We start from the raw sequence: 22,039 nt of genomic DNA on the forward strand, positions 1-22,039 counted from the left end.
AGAAGTGAAGAAATGAAACAGCAGCAGCTTCTTTGGGTTACAATTTTGGGTTTTACAAGGAGACGTCTGATTGAGCTGCTGAGATGAAAACATTCAAAGCAACAGCTTGGCCATGAAGTCGACTTTGTACCGTCTTTTGTAGCTGACATCAGAGGACACCAAATAATAAAGGGCTGCTCCCCAACAGGCGGCACTGGTTACAACTGTCGCCTCACTGCATGGAAGTCCAAGACGTAGAAACCAGAGCCGGTCTGCATGGAGTCTGTCTGTGTGGGTTCATCTCAGTACTCCAGCTTCCTCCCAAAGTTTAAGGCTGAATCCAAATTCACCCCTTAGCCCCTCCCCTTTACCCCTACCCCTCTGTTTTGTGCGTACACGTGAAGGGGTAGTGTTGTCCTGATTCTCAGTTAGACAGAGGGGAAGGGCTAAGGCGGAGGGCTGTATGTACCTGGACCATACTACGAACCAAGGGGTAGGAGAAATTTCCCATAATTCTGTTTGAATCATTGGCAGGATGGAGGTAAACAGAACCCAAAAAGTGCAGCAGTGTGGTGAGCGAAACACACAAATGGAACTATTTTCTTCATAAACAACTTAATCTTTTGATCGACCGTTTAATGCCGTTTCAATTTATTATAAATTGCATTTCTGTGGTTTAAAGGTACGGGAGACTTTTGTGAGCAATTTTTCATCAGATCTGTCAAACCTCAGTCATATCCTCTGCTTCATGAATCTGTAAGTCTGTCTGTCATTACTCACCTGAATCTCTTGCATTACGGTGAACAGTTTCTCAGTTCCATCCACCAGAAACAAACCATGTGTTCACAAACAGAGCCGGGAGGGAACTCAGGCATCTGAGGAATTTTGTTGTGACGTGCATTGCGGGAAAGGGAGGTTCACGCAGCCACCCGACAGCGGCAGCGCAAACATATGATATTATATGGATGAAACAAACAGGACGCAGAAACGGCTGAAATGCAGAAACGGCTGGAGGAATATGCATAGAGGGAAGGGAGCTCCTGCCGTTTCTGCATCGTGTCTGTTCCAGCTGCTGCTGTTAGGCGGCTACGTGAACCTCCCTTTCCCACAATGCACGTCGCAACAAAATTCCTCAGATGCCCGAGTTCCCTCCCGGCTCTGTTTGTAAACACACGGTTTGTTTCTGGTGGATGGCACTAAGAAACTGTTCACCATGATGCAAGAGATTCAGGTGAGTAATGACAGACAGACTTACAGATTCATGACACTGAGGATATGACTGAGGTTTGACAGATTTGAGGAAAAATTGCTCACGAAAGTCTCCCGCACCTTTAAAGTTGGTAGCCGCAGTGTATAAACATGTATAAACATTGACAAACATTGATAAACATAAACATTCAAGTCAAGTAGTGCAGTTAAAACATGTGCAATGGTAAAAATGTGCAAGGAGACAGAAAGAGCAGACAACAGGTTGAGGTCATACATGAGGTATATGAATTCTTGTTATATTACAGGTTATTTGTTCATCAGTTCATCAGGCTTGGGAGAAGAAACTGTTCTTGTGTCTCGTTGTTTTGACGTGCAGAGCTCTGCAGCGCCGACCAGAGGGGAGGAGTTTAAACAGTGTGGAAACGCTTCCTGGTCCTGGACCAGTATAAGTCCTGGATGGAGGGCAGGCTGGATCTGTGTGGTCATATTCATTCATTCATTTTCTGAACCCGCTTTATCCTCAGTAGGGTCAGGGGGGTCGCTGGAGCCTATCCCAGCTACTTATGGGTGAAGGCGGGGTTCACCCTGGACATGTCACCAGTCCATCACAGTTCTGACATATAGAGACAAACAATCACTGTCACATTCACACCTATGGGTGATTTAGATTAACCCATTAACCTATCAGTGCATGTGTTTGGATGGTGGGAGGAGTCAGAGTATGTCGTGTAAAATTTACGACCGAAAGTGGGAGACGTCTCTGGTCTCTTTGACCCTCTTCTCCAGTTGTATTTATGTCTGTACTCCATCTATGTAGTGGAACTTTGTTGAGTAACAGTCACACAGAGCCAAAGACAAACTCAGAGATTGAGCAGAATTCAAGTCGCATAAAGTGTTTATTCATACACAAAATAAACACTGAGTTGAAATCTGCAGAAACAACTGACTTTTTCTCTCTGGGAGACCACTTTTATACCATCAAAAGTAGGTTGGGTTTAGCTACAAACCATACCCATTTTTTATCATATTTTGAACATTAATCTAGTCACGTCGGAAACCCCCCTCTCAGCTTGTCCCCGATAGGGTGAGGTTTCATTGGTGTCGGTCAGGATTGGTCAAACATATATAAATATGTAACTTTTTCCCGGAAAATGTAAGGTACTTCCCAGAATGTTCAAAAATTTCTACTCACGTGTTCTTCTTTTGCACACTACGTTTTCCGGAACTTTCCATGAGCTCACATGTTCATTCTGCCCGCCCCGTTTTGTAACTTTGCATGAATTCACATGTTCCTTCAATGGCTGCATGTTTTTATTCTTTTTGTGGGTCTCCCAGGAAAAAAGTCAACCACTCTGTTACAACCGTCACATTGTACTGAAATTTAACTTTTGGCATGCAAATGAGTACTTTTTTGAAAATAAAATGAATACTCTTGATCCTGTGTATATAAAATGAATACTTTTGATTATATAGATATAAAATGAATACTTTGATTATAAAACTAATTTTTTTACTCCACAAGTACCCAGAGAGAACCCACACAGACACAGGGAGAACATACAGAAAGGTCCCACCCCCATGTTGCAATCAAACCCAGGACCTTCTTGCTGTGAGGCACAAGTGCTATCCACTGCACCACCATGTCGCCCATATAATATAGATAATAATGAATCAAAACAAGAATTATTGTGTTTTCACTACCTGACAGTGAGCCTCTTATGGGTAGGTTGTCATTGTACCATATTCCCACACTTGTTGAATTAGACTTCATCTAATTCCTTTTTCTTTTGGAGAACCCACGCAGACACGGGGAGAACATGCAAACTCCACACAGTGGTGTTGGAATCGAACCCAGAACCTTCTTGCTGTGAGGCATGATTGCTATCCACTGCACCACCCTCTGGCCCCATGTGGTCATATGTTATTGTGTAATGGTCCACTGGGCACTGTGCAGTTGAACTGACACATTCTTGATTATAAGAGTGAAGCTGGTTCACTAGATGGAATCAGTTCGATGCTCAGGATTAAATTTGTGGAAAAAGCCTATTTCTGGTAAACGTCAAAATATCTTCTCATCACACAGATCTCTTATCTTGGTTGAGTTACGAATCGCTTTGGATCGTCTTAACCTTTATTTGTAGCTGCTAAATAATAATGATGTCTCAAAAATGTGAAGCTTGTTTGCATCAGATGTTATTATTATTATTATTATTATTATTATTATTATTATTATTATTATTATTATTATTATTATTATTAATTGCTTGAAGCACTGGGATAAATCTTGTACTCTCAGGGTTGTTATAGTGAATTTCCTCATGACACAAACACACCTTGTCAACCGGTCTGGTGTGTATCCTGCCTTCACCCAAACAAAAGAATTAAGCAGTTATGTAAATGAATGAGTGAAAGGTACCTGACGAGTCATTTCCTTCTTCCTCTTTCCATTGGCATAGTAAATAAAACACATTTCTTTCAGTTTTGTTTCACGACTTTTGACACAACTTTTTGTTTTTCTTTGGATATTTCCATTATTGCTCATTAAAATGCATGATAGAACAATAAAAGTGCAGAAAAGTGACAGCTGTATAATGTTTTTACAGGGTGCAGCTGATGTTTTATAATGATTTTTTTGCTAAATATTTTATTAATTAGGACAAGACCATCTTCCTCATGTGTATCCTTTAGTCATATCTAACACCTACCACAGAATTTCCTTTCTATTGGCAAAAACATGAATGTATCTTCTTCATATTTCTTTGATAGTCAGTGTTAACATGACATACACCAGAGGTGTCAAACTCATTTTAGTTCAGTTCCACATTCACCCCAGTATGATCTGAAGTGGGCCGGACCAGTAAAATAATAACAGTGAAAAAACTAAAATTATATTATGATAATGCTTACATCTACAAAGTTTCCTTAAAAATATGAATAACATGAACAAGTTGAAATGTCTTATGAATAATAAGTGCAGTTTTAACAATATTCTGCTTCAGTACAACAGTTTATCATTTACACATGAGAATTATTTTTTCTGTTTCACAGCTTTATACAAAAAAAGAAAAGAAAAGAAAAGAAAACTGTCCACCACAAAGGACCTTCCATAAAAATTTTAAAAACTGCATCTGAAAAAACTGTTGCATCATGATATTTCCAATATAGGCACTTACTTAATAAAAAAAAAAAAAAAACAAGCTGGTACTTTGCTGACATTTAATGGGTCTTAGGAGGATAAAATTACATATACACAAAACATTTAGTAACAGGTATAATATTGGTAACATTGCACTTCTCAAGACATTTCAGGTTGTTCATATTTGTTCAGGTTATTCACATTTTTTTTGTAAAAGGATAGTTTGTTATTGTAAACTTTTTCATGTAATTTAACTTTTTTACACTCAAAGACAAAATTTGCAGTTGTCATTATTTAAAGGTTATTATAATATTTTACTGGTTCTGACCCACTTGAAATCTAATTGGACTGTATGTGTCTGTATGTGGAACCTGAATTCAAATGATTTTGACACCACTGATAGTTAATATCTTCAGTGTAATTTTTGCATTTCACAAATCCATCCCACGGGCCGAATGGACTCTATGCACAGCTCCACTACTTCCTGAATTGCTCTAACCCCAACTGGTCAAGGCAGACGGCCATCCTTCAGGAGTTTGGGTCTGCTCCAGGTTTCTACTGTTAAAGGGAAGTTTTTCCTTCCACTGTCACCAGTCATAAGTGTTTGCTCCTGGAGGATTCTGTTGGGTTTCTGTAAATTGGCTTAAAATTTGATTTGATTTGATCTATCTCCCCTTTATGTGAAGCACTTTGTAACATGTTGTTTTAAAAAGTGCTATATAAATAAAGCTTTACTTACTTACTTCCTGAATTTCAGGTGGGTCCTTTATTTCCTGTCTTTCATTGGTGGACACACTGATTAATCCAGGTGTGTCTGCTACTTGTTATTGTGACCACTGATTAATTAGGCACACCTGGATTAATCAGTGTGTCCAATAATGAAAGACAGGAAATAAAGGACCCACCTGAAATTCAGGAAGTAGTGGGGCTGTGCATAGAGTCCATTGGACCCTTTGTTGGGCTGGATTTGGTCCCCGGGCCGCATGTTTGACACCTGTGACATGTACTATTATTCTCACATTAGTGACGGAGCCTCTGGGTGTCTTCCTGTGTATCTCTGTGTGTCTTCAGTTATGTGATCAGCACCCTGGAGCTGATGGTAGCAGAGGATTACATGATTGTGTACCTGAACGGTGCCACTCCCCACAGAAGAATGCCAGGCCTCGGATGGTTGAAGAAATGCTATCAGATGATTGACAGAAGGTCTGTCCTGTTCACTTCCGCCTGTAATCTGATAATACAAGGATGTCGTTTCATATGTTTGTTTTTTTTTTGTTTGTTTGTTTTGTTTTCTTTTTTTTACTTGAATGAATGAATGAAATCTTTATTTGGAACATGTCAACAGTGAAATCAAAACAAAAATCAATCAACAAAATATAAGTACTGGTATATAAATGGTTGATAAGCAAACAAACTACAATAAATAACTAAATAATTAACTAACTAACTAAAGAAAGAAAGAAAAGTTTAAATAAATAAATAAATAAATAAGATAAATAAAACAAATGAAATGAAATTATACATGCTCGAAAAGCAGTAGGTAGAAATAAAAACTTATGTACTCCTACCCCCAATTTCTATTTCTTATGACCACTATATAGCAATTATTATTTTGTACGAATATCAATATACTACTAATAATAATAATAATAATAACGGTATAACAATATCACACATCCTTTTTCCTCTATACACTAATATGATAATACCCATTTACAACTTATCCTACCAGATATTAATAAAAACTAAAAAAGAAACAAACAAAAAACCAAACAAAAACACATATACATATATAATATAAATACATTTAATATTCTATACTATCCTATATAGTAATATAATAATAACATATTCATATATCCATATTTAAACTAGATATTATCAACACATATGTGGCACATATGTGGCCCCACTATGAAAAACAACTTTATTTTTATTGTTTGATTTCTGCACATTACAAAACAAAACAAACATAAGGGACAAAAAATTCATGGGAAGGAATAAGTCTCAGACCAAAAAAGAGTTTGTTCGAGGTGCTCTTTGGAAAAAGGGATTCATAAAGTAGATATCAAACTGGAAGAAAAATCCAAGGCACTCTCTTAAAACATGAAAATGCCTTCTATGAAAATAGATGAATATCTCTGGAATGTTCTTTTGGCAGCAGGGAAAAAAGCAATAACAAAAAAATGGATGGTGCAAGATGAGCCAACTGTTCAGCATTGGGTTCAAATAACATGGGATATTTACAAAATGGAAAAAATCACCTTCACTGTTAATCTGAAATTACAAATCTTCGTCAAACATTGGGAGAAATGGGAAAATTATGTGAAACAATACATGCCAAATATTACCATGATGTTATAAAAGGAGACTATTCGATTTAATATGTACTTACTTTTTTTTTTTTTTTTCAGTCTGTATAAATATCACTTGTAATCTTTCTTTTCTATTGAATGTTATACAAAGCTACATATGTCCATGCTGTTTTCTCTCTGGATGTTTGGAAAAAAAAAAAAAAAAAATCATTTCCAATACCTAAGACAATGGGACAGAGACAATCAGAAATATATTAGCCTCACTGAACCTTTTTTTTTTTTTTTTGATGGAGAATGTTCTTGAATGTGAACACTACGAGGAATGTGTGGCAGATTGATGTAACTGTAAAATGTTATGTCTCTTCTGCTTCAATAAAAAAAAACATGAAAAAGTCCCTTATTAACATGTTACAGTCATATGTAGACCCCCCAAAATATAGGAATAATAGGAAATATAGGAACCCACAGCTTTCCAGGCTCCTGTTTGACTTCCTGATGACGGCCTGAAGCTGAGACGTGTAGAAGTGTTTTTGGGTCTGGATACGACCGTGCCATGATCATAAAGGCATTTTAATGTTTAAAGAGAGTACTTTGGATTTTTCTTCCAGTTTGATAAACATAAGGGACATTTGGGATGCTTTGACCATAAAAAAAAACCCTTTGTGACTAACTATTGGTTTTAGTCATGTGACACTGAAATGAAAATGGTCCATTTCTTCCATTTATCATGACGCTGTTCTTCAGTCCTCAGTCTATGGGTCAGAACCTCCGTCTCAAATATTCCATTCACAGTTTGTATCCAGTCGTTTGTCGTAGGTGGTTCTAATCGACACCATTTTTTGGTGATAGCCTTTTTATAGGCTGCTAATAGTATTTCAATCAAACATCTATCATTTTTTCTTACATTATTACCAATAACACTGGTCAACAACAAATTTATTGTTGAAGTTTTTTGAGCTGATTTAGGATAATTTTGGTGTGCTGAATCCAAAAATCACATTAATTTTGCTCAATCAGGTCAGCTTTCTGAACTATGCTACATATTGGCTTTTTAACATTTTTGCTTACATTTATGGGCATTTTCACATCATATGATACAAAATTCTTTCATATTTCTTGCAATAAATTAGTTCTGAAGATTTTACTTTTGCCAATTTATGATTAATGGTTTTTTTAATATTACAGGTGAATGAAATGGCTTCGACTAGAAGATCTTGCAAAAATAAGTCTGACGTATTCTGCTACATCTGCGGTGAATACACCATTGTACCTAACAGGAATCAAGTGATCAAATGATTTTTTTTCTCTTAAAACCTATTTTGGGTGAGAACTATATAAAAAATCAACTGATAAAGTCACAAAAATGTCATCAATTTTGTGAGAAGATCAAATTTTTCAAAATCAAATTAGCAAAAAAAAAAACCTGACCTGATTGAGAAAAACAGATGTAATTTTTGGATTTAGCGGTGCAAAATGGTCCGAATTCAGTTGAAAAAACCTAGACAACTTGCAAAAAACATTTTTTTGTAACCCAGTGTAATACATCTGAAGTACATCACCAAATATGTTTTAGGGATTGCATAACCCAATATCTTAAAAAATCATTGAATATACATTATCCCAAAATGATGCAAGTCTAGGACATAACCAAAAGACATGAGCATGATTTACATTGACATCCCCACATTCTGTCTGACAAGGTGTAACTCTGGACACATATTTAGCTGTAATTGTAGTAGTAGTAGTAGTTTTATTTCGAGCACATAGAGTCATCAGATAACAAAGAATCATACAACATGGTCAAAAAATAGATAAATACAATTTTTCTGTGCTCAAAAAGGAGTGGGCAGAAGTATAACTTACTGACTCCACCCCCTTTTTACAAACTAATAATCAAACTAGATCCGCTTCCTTTGCTTTGTTAACACACATTTTCCTCTGTATATTTTTACAATAACGCAAAACATCCATAAAAAACATTCACATACACTTTTTTTTATTATAATACTATATACTATAATATTTATTTGCACTTTAAATATTTACTCCAAATACAATGATCTATACAGGGTGGGGAAGCAAAATTTACAATGAACATTTAGTTGTTTTTTCCCAGCAGGCACTACGTCAGTTGTTTTGAAACCAAACATATATTGATGTCATAATCATACCTAACACTATTATCCATACCTTTTCAGAAACTTTGGCCCATATGAGTAATCAGGAAAGCAAACGTCAAAGAGTGTGTGATTTGCTGAATGCACTCGTCACACCAAAGGAGATTTCAAAAATAGTTGGAGTGTCCATAAAGACTGTTTATAATGGAAAGAGGAGAATGACTATGAGCAAAACTATTACCAGAAAGTCTGGAAGATACTATTAAAGAAGAATGGGAGAAGTTGTCACCCCAATATTTGAGGAACACTTGCACAAGTTTCAGGAAGCGTGTGAAGGCAGTTATTGAGAAAGAAGGAGGACACATAGAATAAAAACATTTTCTATTATGGATATTTTCTCGTGGCAAATAAATTCTCATGACTTTCAATAAACTAATTGGTCATACACTGTCTTTCAATCCCTGCCTCAAAATATTGTAAATTTTGCTTCCCCACCCTGTAAATGTGATAATATATTCTTATCATGATAACCAATTAACTACAATAATATCTTATTGTATGCATACTTCTGTGTTATAACTAGATTTTCACTTATTCATACACTGAACAAAAATATAAACGCACCACTTTTGTTTTTGCTCCCATTTGTCATGAGCTGAACTCAAAGATCTAAAACTTTTTCTGTGTACACACAAGGTTTATTTCTCTCAAATATTGTTCACAAATCTGTCTAAATTTGTGTTAGTGAACACTTCTTCTTTGCTGAGATAATCCATCCACCTCACAGGTGTGGCAGATCAAGATGCTGATTAGACAGCAGGATTTTTGCACAGGTGTGCCTTAGGCTGGCCACAATAAAAAGCCACTCTAAAATGTGCAGTTTTATCACACAGCACAATACCACAGATGTCACAAGTTTTGAGGGAATATGAAATCGGCATGCTGACTTCAGGAATCTCCACCAGAGCTTTTGCCTGTGAATTGAATGTTCATTTCTCTGCCATAAGCCATCTCCAAAGCTGTTTCAGAGAATTCATGAAGAAGACTGTGTGAGGAAAATGGTGGTCACACCAAATACTGACTGGTTTTCTGACCCCCCTGGACCACCCAATACAGTAAAAGTGCACATTTTAGAGTGGCCTTTTATTGTGGCCAGCCTAAGTCACACCTGTGCAATAATCCTGCTGTCTAATCAGCATCTTGATCTGCCACACCTGTGAGGTGGATGGATTATCTCAGCAAAGGACAAAGGAGAAGTGCTCACTAACACAGATTTAGACAAATTTATGAGCAATATTTGAGAGAAATAGGCCTTTTGTGTTACATAGAAAAAGTTTTAGATTGTTGAGTTCAGCTCATGAAAAATGGGAGCAAAAACAAAAGTGGTGCGTTTATATTTTTGTTCAGTGTATAATGTTCTATATTTTGTTATTATGGTGGAGTTATACATTCTTTTAAATGCACAAATTGAAGAAGACATTTGTAAGTTTTGCTCCAGATTATTCCACAGATGAACCCCTCTGACACAGATATACTGGCTTTTTATATTTATTCTACACTTCATTTTCTTGTAGATTTCAGTTCAGTAATTTTAGGTGTTATGAAAAATCAAATTACATTTTTCAACAATGTTCCCTCCATGTTCTTGAAGAGGTGGTTGACTGTTGAGTTCTCCAGATATTGATCCATTCCTCCTCTGAGACACACATTCCCGTTTCATACAGTTTCATACGTTTCAGAATATCCATAGTTTTCTAGGCGATGAGAATGACCACATTTTGTTTTGTTTTCTTCTTCAGGCTCCGAAAGAACTTGAAATCCTTTATTATTCTCCATCCGTCTTGGTTTATCAGGACTATTCTAGCCATCACAAAACCCTTCATCAGGTAAGAGACACTAAAAAAAGAAACATAAAACAACATCAAATTTCTTCATTTTTTGTGTCAGTTTCTATCCATCCGAAAGATATGATCACGAGTTATTTAAGAATATGTCAACAAAGTCTGACCTAAAATCTAATGTTATCTAATGTTGGTGAAATTATTTTTGGTGGGGCGCAGTATGCAAGTCAGTTTTCAGATGCGCTATAACCACATATCACCACTAGGTTACGCCAAAGCACATGCACCATTATTTTAAAACGTTGACAAACATTAGAAGACGTAGAGACGACTTTGGAGACGACATCATGGTCTACATCACGCTAAATCTGGTGGCAGAAAAACACTGTACATCAACGAACACACTGAGAGACCGGAGAGAATAGAGAGAAAAGAAGAGGATAAATGTCTTGTTGTGCTGTAGGTTGTCAGAACAGAAATGCTGAAAAAAAACAACCTTCACTTTTGCTAAATACCGTCACTGAAGATGCCCTTTGAGGTAAACTGTAGACGCTTACGGTTGAAGCCATTAAACGAACAGACTGGACTGATGAAACTGAATCAGCAGTGATTTACATTGTTTTAATGTACATGAAACAACACTTAGCCAGCCATGCGAGTGCAGTTCGCTGCCAGTATAGAGTTGTCAATATGAATGAACAAATGAATGAATGAATGAATTTTTATCATTGTGTCCTGCATAAGAACATGCCCAGCCCATACATGGCTTATAAGACACCAAAAATACAAACCAAAGACCAAATACCAGACCATAAGCACAATAGATATTAACAAGACCATGTTCTGACCTATTGAAACAAACACATCTGCCGCTTTTCCAGGCTTTACAAACAAATAATGCTAATTTATTTGTCGATAATTGCCCATGTCTTGTAAAACTGAGTTCTATGTCCTTGTCGCTGACTAGGCAGCACGTCGGTCCTCACCACACAAAAACCATCAGACAAGTCTCAGTATTCAGTATCCTGGACATGACCAGACTGACCTCATGAAATCGCGCTGTATGTCACGCCAGTTCTTATGGCATTTGCCATGCTATATGTATGCATTTTCATCCTTTAGCATGTTATTCAATGCCATTTGATCGCGTGTCAGTGTACGCCAAGATCTGTGGTTTACATATCCGTAGCAGCTAATTGCTGTTGCTAATGCTGTGTATTCTGTGTGTGTGTGTGTGTGTGTGTGTATTAGGTTAGGTAAAACGCAGACTGAAGTTCCCTATGGGGATAATAAAGCAAGTTAACCTTTAAGAAATATGCAGGAAACTGTGCACAGTATTGAAACACACACACAATCAGGACTAAACAGCTTGTGAAGGTAAAGTCAGTATTTATTGTGATTTGGATTCAGGAAGTCAACCCTGTTGTATTGACTGTCTGGATGTTTGTTTGTTTTTTTAAATAATCTTATAACTCACACCTTCAGAGGCTTTCATGATCTTTTTTCCTTTTCTCTGTCTACATGATCCCATATCACTTCTACAATATTCATATACTTTTTTTCCCCCAAAATACATATCCACACACATGCATTTCTCAGTGTTTTCACTAATATACCTACAACTTGAATATACAGCAAACATATAAAGAGTATTGAAAAGATAGAAATGGACAGAAAATCCAGTGTATAAAATGAAACAATCATGACAGCATCAAACTAAAAAAAGCATTTTAGATGACATATGTTGTGTTCAAATGTTTTAAATGGAAGCGGCCTCTCATGTTGGCCTTCCTTATTTAGTGTGTTAACACAGTTAAACATCTGTGCTGTGATGGTCATGAATCATGATTATCCAGGTGTGACAGTCAACGTGCTCTGAATGTTGACATGATGATATGCGTACTGACATACATTTGCTATCTAGTCTATTTTTGAATAATATTTTCAGTTGTTTTCAATTCTGTATCGGTGACTTAATGACTTTGGGAGAATCTGCGTCTCAGGATGAAACCAGAGGAGAACCAGTGGAGCAGCAAATGCATCAGACCAACATAAACAACTCTTCAGCTGCTCCTGAATCATCAGGAACATATGCATTTCTCAGTGTTTTCACTAATATACCTACAACTTACATATACAGCAGAGATATAAAGAGTATTAAAAACAAAAATGCATTTGAGAGAGAAAAATGAGTGATGAAAGCACTAAATACCGAGTTTACTATAGAAGTAGTTTAGTTCTGAATTTCATGTAGTCTTAGTGTTAACTAGAAAAGCACTCAGAGAGCGCAGACCTCCACCAAGGTAGACCAGCCCCCCCTACCCCGATCATCACCAAAATGTAATCATTTCTTCCTTTTGCCAGTATCAACATTTCCTGAAAATTTTGTGAAAATCCATCCATAACTTTTTGAGTTATCTTGCTAACAAACAAACAAACAAACACACAAACAAACACACACGCAGAGGTAACAAACCTGATGAAAACATAACCTCCACCATTCCTTGGTGGAGATAAAGATTAATGAATGAAAAATAGATTAAAAAAGTCTAAACTAGAAGCACTCGGAGAGTGCAGACCTCCGCCAAGGCTGATCAGTGGCCCCCCCCGTGGGCCCCCCCCACACCAAGGAGGTTATGTTTTTGCCAGGGTTTGTTTGTTTGTTTGTTTGTTTGTTTGTCTGTCCGTTAGTGTGCAACATAACTCAAAAAGTTATGGACAGATTTTGATGAAATTTTCTGGTCTGCGCCCCCCCCATGGGCCCCCCCCACCCCCGATCACCACCAAAATTTAATCATTTCTTCCTTATCCCATTTCCAACAAACCCTGAAAATTTCATCAAAATCTGTCCATAACTTTTTGAGTTATGTTGCACACTAACGGACAGACAAACAAACAGACAGACAGACAAACAAACAAACAAACCCTGGCAAAAACATAACCTCCTTGGCGGAGGTAATAAGATCACATTGCTATGGAAGTAAATCTGTGTCATCAGATTTTGAATGATAAAAAAACATTGAATTTCTAGCACTGATTTTTTTTTTTTTGCACTGAAATTAAGTATCTGCATTTTTTGCATCTGAATTTTTGCACCTGAATTTTTTGCACCTGAATGTTTGCATCAGAATTTATTGCATCTGAATTTTTTAAATCTGTCCATAACTTTTTGACTTATCTTGCTAACAGACAGACAAACAGACGAACTATGGAAGTAAATCTGTGTCATCAGATTTTGAATTATAAAAGACATTGAATTTGAAGCACTGAATTTTTTTTTGCACTGAAATTAAGTATCTAGATTTGTTTTTCCACTGACATTAAGTATCTGAATTTTTTTTTGCACTGAAAAAAGTATCTGAATTTTTTTTGCAGTTGAAATTAAGTATCTGGATTGTTTGTCTCTGAATTCAACTATGTTCATAAATTTAGAATTAAAAAAAGTCAGATGCAATAAATTCAGATGCAAACATTCAGGTGCAAAAATTCAGGTGCAAAAAATTCAGGTACTTAATTTCAGTTAAAAAAACAAAAAAATCAGTGCTAGAAATTCAACGTCTTTTATAATTCAAAATCTGACGACACAGGTTTACTTCCATAACAAACCCAGATGAAAACATACCCTCCGCCGTTACACTTGGCGGAGGTAACTAACTCCTGTCTAATTTTTTACAGTGTAACTGAACTTTTTCCAGATCAGCTTGTATTCATCAGTATACTTTATTTGTGTGTATTTGTGTTTACTCTTTGCACTTTTATGACTGTGTATGTTTGTGTCTGTGCACACGTTCCCCACACAGCGCCAAGTTCAGCAGTAAGATAAAGTATGTCAACAGTTTAGACGAGCTGCACGAACTCATCCCTATGGAGTACATCCAAATCCCAGAGTGCATCATTAGGTGAGTCCCTTTAAGGCCACCGACGCTCTTCAATCTCCCTGACTTCTTCCTGTGCGTCTCAGTCGTCTTTTAAATGACATATTCATCTTGTCACTTGAACTCTCACCTTTCTTTCAGACTTGACCAGGAGCTGAAGGAAGCGGCGGAGAACTCAAAGTAAGCACCGACTCCCTCTTCTCTCCTGCCTCTCATTACTTCCCTCCGTGGAGGCAGTGCCCCCCCCCCCCCCCAGCTTCATCCTTGGCTGGAGCGCTCATTTATCAGATGGCTCACTTTTAGATCACAGCGACTCTTCAGCTGGATGACGACCAATTGGATTTGGCAACGGCCGCGATTACTGGAAGGAGACAAAAAGTTGCTAAAGATGCTAAATGCATTCCTTTTATCTCATTTATCATTACAGTAATATAAACAAGCCTGTCCTTATTACCAAGTGATCTATTAAAGCCATAATGAATGCAGGAATGAAGCTGGAGCGTTCACACTTCTCGCTGAGTGATTGTGCATTAAATCATAAGTTGCATGTCTCTTCAAATTTATAACCAGTGTTGTACAAGTTACTTCCAAACTATAACACCCCGACACACTCACCTCATTCAAAAGCCACCTCAAATCCCACCTCCTCAGATCATCATTCGAAAACTGACCGCCCATTCTACCTCCTCCACTCTCATCTACCTTCGTTTGTGTGTTTTTCTTTTGTCAGTATTTGTCTCTGTATTTGTTCGTTGATTACCATTTAGTATTAACTTCATATCTGTTTATCTGTTGGATGTATGTATGTCCCTTGGTTGTTTATTGTAAAGCGTCTTTGAGTACTTAGAAAAGCACTATATAAAACCGATGTAGTATTATTATTATTATTATTATTATTATCCATTACAGATTACTTGTTACTGTTATTTAAAAGTAATTCCTTACCTTACAACAGGGGTGTCAATCCCATTTTAGTTCAGTTCCACATTCAGCCTCATTTGATCTCCAGTGGGCCGGACCAGTGAAATAATAACAGTGAAAAAAATAAAATTTTATTATGATCAGGTTTACATCTACAAAGTTTCCTTAAAAATCTGAATAACATGAACAACTTGAATTGTCTTAAGAAAAAGAAGTGCAATTTTAACAATATTCTGCCTCTGTTGATCAGTTTATAATTTACACATGTGTATTACAGTCGCACAAAACATTTACTAACAGGCAGAATATTAGTAAAATTACATTTACTTTTCTTAAGACATTTCCGTTTGTTCATATTTGTTCAGGTTATTCACATTTATAGCTTGGTAATGTAAACATTTTCATGTAATTTTACTTTTTTACACCAAAAAAACAAAGAGAAAATTTGGGGTTGTCATTATTTATAGGTTATTATGATCATATTTTTCTGGTTCTGACCCACTTCAAATCTAATTGGACTGTATGTGTCTGTATGTGGAACCTGAATTAAAATGACTTTGACACCACTGATTGTTAATATCTTCAGTGAAATTTTTGCATTTCACAAATTCATCTCGAATTGGATCCTTTAGTGGGCCGGATTTGGCCCCTGGGCCGCATGTTTGACACCTGTGCCTTACAATATTACTGTCTCAGAATTGTAATGCGTTACATGACTCCTGCATTACTTTTGAGTTACATACAGACTCTCCTCATAAATGGCATGTGCGCAGTAGAACCCCCCCCCCCCCCAAAGACAAATAAATAATAACCCCCCCAAAACGAGACAGCAGAGCCTTTGGACACATAAATTTGTGCCCTGAAGTACACATGGATGGATAGCTCAGTAGTTTACGCTACTGTCTACGATGTTCGAATCCCAGCAGGAACACTTGTGTTTATTTCAACATTTTCCATGTTCAAACAGGGGGCGCTGTGCTGAGGACGCTGGCAGATAAATCCACAGTTGATCAAGAATTCAAACTAGTCATAAACGTTATCTCCCCTTGTCATTGCTGATCACAGGGATCATGCTCACTGTCTTCTGTAAAGCAGGGTTAGGGTTAGTAATGAACATACGTCCATGTGGACAGTGGACTGTCTTCTGCCGTCTGCACCCATTGGCTGAACACCAACAGGAAATAGAACTGTACAGATGCATTTTGGATTCCCTAAAGCTGTGTATGACTGTCACCAATTTTTCATCAGATCTGTAAAACCCAAGTGATAGTCCAGTATCACAAGTCTGTTAGTCTTTCTGTGATTACACACCTGAGTCACTTCCCTCACGGTGAACAACTTTGAAGTGTACTCCATCACAAACAGTCCGTTTGTTTACATACCAAACCGAAACCATCACTTGGGTTTTTTGGGGATTCCACGCAGCTGCAGTATGGCCGTAGCTGCAACAAACACAGAAACGGCTTCATTGTTTCTTACTACTGCCACTGTGTGGAATCCTGAAAAACCTGAGTGACTGTTTCATTTAGGTTTCGCTTTGGTATGTAAACAAATAGAGTATTTGTGATGCATTAGTGATATGTAGGCTATCACTTGGGTTTTACAGATTTTATGAAAAATTGGTGACGAACGTCATACGCAGCTTTACGGTCTCACAGTCTTTGCGGCTTTTTGGTTTGTTTGTTTTCATTTGAGCTATTAAATTATGGGTGAAAAGTGTGTTGTAACACAAGCGCTATTCAACATGCACTGATTAAAATATTACTGAAAATTGATTAGTAATGCCTTACACTACTGCGTTACAACAAAAAGTCCTACTAATAATAATGGATTAGATTTCTATAGTGCTTTTCAAGGCATCCAAAGTGCTTTACTGTAATGCATTACTTTTGTAACACATTACTCCCAACAATTTGCATCATACCACCTATAAATTCTGCCCTAACAACCTGGGTGTAAGAAAATACTGGTTCTGCAATATATCGCGATATTTCATTTCACAATACTGTATCAATATATAAAAAGTACAGTATCGATATTTTTATGAATTTATTCAAATGCAGATATTGTGGAGATTCATTTTAGTTTTTCTGTTTTTCTTTTAATTATTATTATTTAACACTCTTTTATTCAATAATTTTAGTTCCTTTGTTGGGATTGAACTAAAATAATGTTCTGATGTTAGTTCTGAACTAATAGAATATGAACATTTGAACAGGATCTCAAACTGTAATGTCTGTAAAACAGAATTTCAGTTTGAACACAGGAACATTTTGTGATATAACATCAGATCCTGTTGTGATCAAATAAAAATGTGTTTAGTATTTGTGCAGATTTCTGTGGAATTCAATTCCTCAAGGAAATAATCAATGTAAAAAAAGAAACAAACAAAAAATTGCCTTTTTAACAGTATCATGATATATCGTATCGTGATCCTAGTATTTTGTATCATATCGTCAGATTCTTGCCAGTCCACAGCCCTACTAACAGCCTCTCCGTTGTTGTTTTTTCCACTGTAGAATGAATAGTTTTCTGCAGGGACCGCAGCCAGCGACAGACAGGACACAGTAAGTCCTCTAAAGACTTTAAATCCACACATAGGATGAAAAATAGCCTTGTTTCAGATGTCTGCCACTCACACATAAACACCAGTCTTAAATGTCTCTGTTTTGCTCTTTTGTCTTCCCACCAGACCAGACGAAGCCCGTGCCAGCAGCTCGTAAAGCCAAACATCCGAAAATGGATGGGGTCACTTCAATGTTCAAGAATTCACTATTGTGTTGTTACGGGTGAAGTTGGAAACTAAAACAAAACAAACAAACAAACAAAAAAAAAAAGTGGCGAAGGCTTGTTAAGATAGTGTGCGTGTTGATTTTGTCAAGTAGACACTAAAGTTGAATATAAAAGCTGAATATTCCAGTAGTAGCTGTTACCACTCAGATCTCATTCTTTATGGTCGCTGTAGCATTTCCACCTGCAGTCCAGACTACTACTGCTATATAGTCCCAGCTGTGACGCTTGGATGCACCCACAGTGTAGCATCACTGTCCGCAGTAAGGTAGGAAATACAATTACATACCAGACTGTGCACTGCACCTTTGATCCATTCGTAGTCTATAGTGTTGTAGATGTGTGCATGTGAAGCAGTGGAGCAATAATATCTTTTTTCTGGTCACACTGTCTCAGTATTTCTGCAAAGGAACGACTTGTGTCAGCAGTCTACAATAAAAACACAAGGCGTGGAAAAAGAACCTTGTGCCATAGAAGATCACCCACTATTTCACTTCAGCAGTTCAACCATTATTCCTAAAATTAAACTGCATTTAGGCTTTTTTTTTTTTTTTTTTTTTTAACAAATAGCTCTAAAATTAATGAAATGAAGTTGTGTGTGCTAATGTTAGAGCATGTCCTTTTAGACCATGTTCTGCTAAGAAGTATGTCTGTGTGGCTGTTTCTCCATCTCTGTGGGGACTGCACTGATTTATGAGGCCAAATATTTTTTTTAGGATGTGCTGTTTTTAGGGTTTGGGGTCGTAGGGTAGGACAGAAATGACAGACATGTAGCGGTAGAAAACATTTGACTGAAAATACAGTAGTGTGCAAAAGTCTGATGCAGCCTTTACTTTGTTGTTTTTGCAGGGTTATGAGATGAGCCGGTGTGTGTCTTTATTTCTAACAAGAATGCTAATTGCTAATGCTATGTACTGTATGTGTGTGTGTGTGTGTGTGTATTAGGTTAGGTAAAATGCAGACTGAAGTTCCCTATGGGGATAATAAAGCAAGTTAACTTTTAAGAAAGATGCAGGAAACTGTGCACAGTATTGAAACACACACACAATCAGGACTAAACAGCTTGTGAAGGTGAAGTCAGTATTTATTGTGATTCAGGAAGTCAACCCTGTTGTATTGACTGTCTGGATGTTTTTTTTAATAATCTTATAACTCACACCTTCAGAGGCTTTCATGGTCTTTTTCCCTTTTCTCTGTCTACATCAGGGCTGTCAAACTCATTTTAGTTCAGAGGCCACATATAGACGAATATGTTATAAAGTGGGTCGGACCAGTAAAATAATATAAATAATAGGATAAGAACTTATAAATAATGTCAAGTCAAAAGTTTTCTCTTATGTTTTTGAGTGAAAAAAAGTCAAATTCCATAATGAAAATCTTTACATCTCCAAACTGTACTTGAACATAACATGAACAAATACAAACAACCTGAAAATTCTTAAGAAAAATAAGTGCAATTTTAACAATATTACACCTTAAATTACACTGGGTTATAAAAAAATGTTTTTTGCAAGTTGTCTAGTTTTTTTCAACTGAATTAGGACCATTTTGCACCGCTAAATCCAAAAATGACATCTGTTTTTCTCAATCAGGTCAGGTTTTTTTTGCCAATTTGATTTTGAGAAATTTGATCTTCTCACAAAATATTATAATTAATACCAAAATAAGATTGGTAAGCACACTTTATGAAACTTGTGACTTGATTCCTGTTAGGTACAATGGTGTTTTCACCGCAGATGTAGCAGAGTAAGTCAGGCTTATTTTCTGCAAGATCTTCTAGTCGAAGCCATTTCATTCACCTGTAATATTAAAAAAAAACATTAATCATAAATTGGCAAAAGTCAAATCTTCAGAACTCGTTTATTGCAAGAAATATGAAAGACTTTTGTATCATATGATGTGAAAATGCCCATAAATGTAAGCAAAAATGTTAAAAAGCCAATATGTAGCATAGTTCAGAAAGTTGACCTGATTGAGCAAAATGAATGTGATTTTTGGATTCAGCACACCAAAATTATCCTAAATCAGCTCAAAAAACTTCAACAATAAATTTGTTGTTGACCAGTGATATCATTTATACATGTGCATCCCAGCTTACAGACCACAGTGGATCTACAAATACACCAAACCTGTAGTAACAGGCAGAATGTTGGTAAGATTCTACATACTTCTCTTAAGACATTTCAGGTTGTTCACATTTTTTATAAAAGGCTAGTCTGTAAATCTAAACATTTTTGTGTAATTTTACCTTTTTTACACCAAAATAAAAACAGAGAAATTTGCGGTTTTCTTTATGTATAGGTTATTATGATAGTGTTTTACTGGTCTGACCCACTTTAGATTGAATTGACCTAAAATGATTTTAACACCATTGTTTGTTCATATCTTCAGTGTAATTTTTGCATTTCACAAATTCATCCCAGGGGCCAGATTGGACCTTTTGGTGGGCCGGTTTTGGTCCCCGGGCCCCATGTTTGACACCTGTGCTCTACATGATCCCATATCACTTCTACAATATTCATATACTTTTTTTTTTTCCTGAAATACATATCCACACACATGCATTTGTCAGTGTTTTTGCTAACATACCTACAACTTGAATATACAGCAAACATATAAAGAGTATTAAAAACAAAAATGCATTTCAGAGAGAAATATGAGAGTTGAAGACGCTAAATATCGTTTAGTTCTGAATTATTTTTATTATTAGTTTTTTGGTGCAAGTGTTTCAATACTGTGCACATATTTTTACGGAAGCGTATAGCATTCACACACAAAAAAAATTAATTTGGCTCCATTTCTCTGAATTAACAAGATAATTATCTCATTAATTAAAAAAAACAGAGCTGATTTTATTTATTTTTTTATTATTTTTTCTTGTAATTATGAGATAATTATCTCGTTAATTTGGAAAAATGGAGACAAATTTATTTTTTTGTGTGAATGCAATAGGCTTCCATATATTTTAAGCATATTTCTAGTTAGGAATAAAAACACACACCCATTACAATGTTGCAAAAGAAAACAAAGCTAAAGGCTGCGTAAGAGTTGTACCGTACTGTCCATGGAGTTAAATCTGGCTTCAAATACATCTACGATAAAAATGGACAGAAAATCCAGTGTATAAAATGAAACAATCATGACAGCATCAAACTAAAAAAAGCATTTTAGATGACCTATGTTGTGTTCAAATGTTTTAAATGGAAGCGGCCTCTCATGTTGGCCTTCCTTATTTAGTGTGTTAACACAGTTAAACATCTGTGCTGTGATGGTCATGAATCATGATTATCCAGGTGTGACAGTCAACGTGCTCTGAATGTTGACATGATGATATGCGTACTGACATACATTTGCTATCTAGTCTATTTTTGAATAATATTTTCAGTTGTTTTCAATTCTGTATCGGTGACTTAATGACTTTGGGAGAATCTGCGTCTCAGGATGAAACCAGAGGAGAACCAGTGGAGCAGCAAATGCATCAGACCAATCAGTGTCCTCACAGGGATAGTGAAACACGTGTGTGTATGTGTCTGTTCAGTCTTTTTGTCAGAAACATAAACAACTCTTCAGCTGCTCCTGAATCATCAGGAAGTGACCTCAGAAAGAAATAAAGACAGGATCTCCCTAAAGCACAATATCTTCTCTGTGGTTTGTGTGTGCGTCTTGTACTTCAGTGCATGTCTCCTCGTAGATAACTGACGATCCTCTGATCCACAACGCTTCTGCTGTGGAGAACAGAGGAGGCCACAGAAATTATGGATGACTGTCAAATAATTCAATAAAAATCGACTGAAGTCTGAACACTGTTTTCAGCCGTGTTTTTTTAATCGTGTTTGATTTGTAAGTTGGTTTTACA

The 22,039-nt window shown here is 36.5% G+C and overlaps 1 protein-coding gene across 1 annotated transcript in view; it reads left to right on the plus strand.

Moving 5' to 3' along the window:
- prune2 (prune homolog 2 with BCH domain) overlaps positions 1 to 18,644 on the plus strand; it is a 43,253-nt gene extending 24,609 nt beyond the window's left edge. The window contains exons 6-11 of the mRNA XM_030148762.1: positions 5,396 to 5,527; positions 10,556 to 10,642; positions 14,398 to 14,496; positions 14,614 to 14,652; positions 17,913 to 17,960; positions 18,086 to 18,644. Coding sequence (XP_030004622.1) covers positions 5,396 to 5,527; positions 10,556 to 10,642; positions 14,398 to 14,496; positions 14,614 to 14,652; positions 17,913 to 17,960; positions 18,086 to 18,116 — 436 coding nt within the window. The 3' untranslated portion in view covers positions 18,117 to 18,644. The remainder of the gene's footprint in view (positions 1 to 5,395; positions 5,528 to 10,555; positions 10,643 to 14,397; positions 14,497 to 14,613; positions 14,653 to 17,912; positions 17,961 to 18,085) is intronic.
- Positions 18,645 to 22,039: the final 3,395 nt, after the last annotated feature.

Source organism: Sphaeramia orbicularis, chromosome 12, assembly GCF_902148855.1.
Source record: "Sphaeramia orbicularis chromosome 12, fSphaOr1.1, whole genome shotgun sequence".
Taxonomy (NCBI): domain Eukaryota; kingdom Metazoa; phylum Chordata; class Actinopteri; order Kurtiformes; family Apogonidae; genus Sphaeramia; species Sphaeramia orbicularis.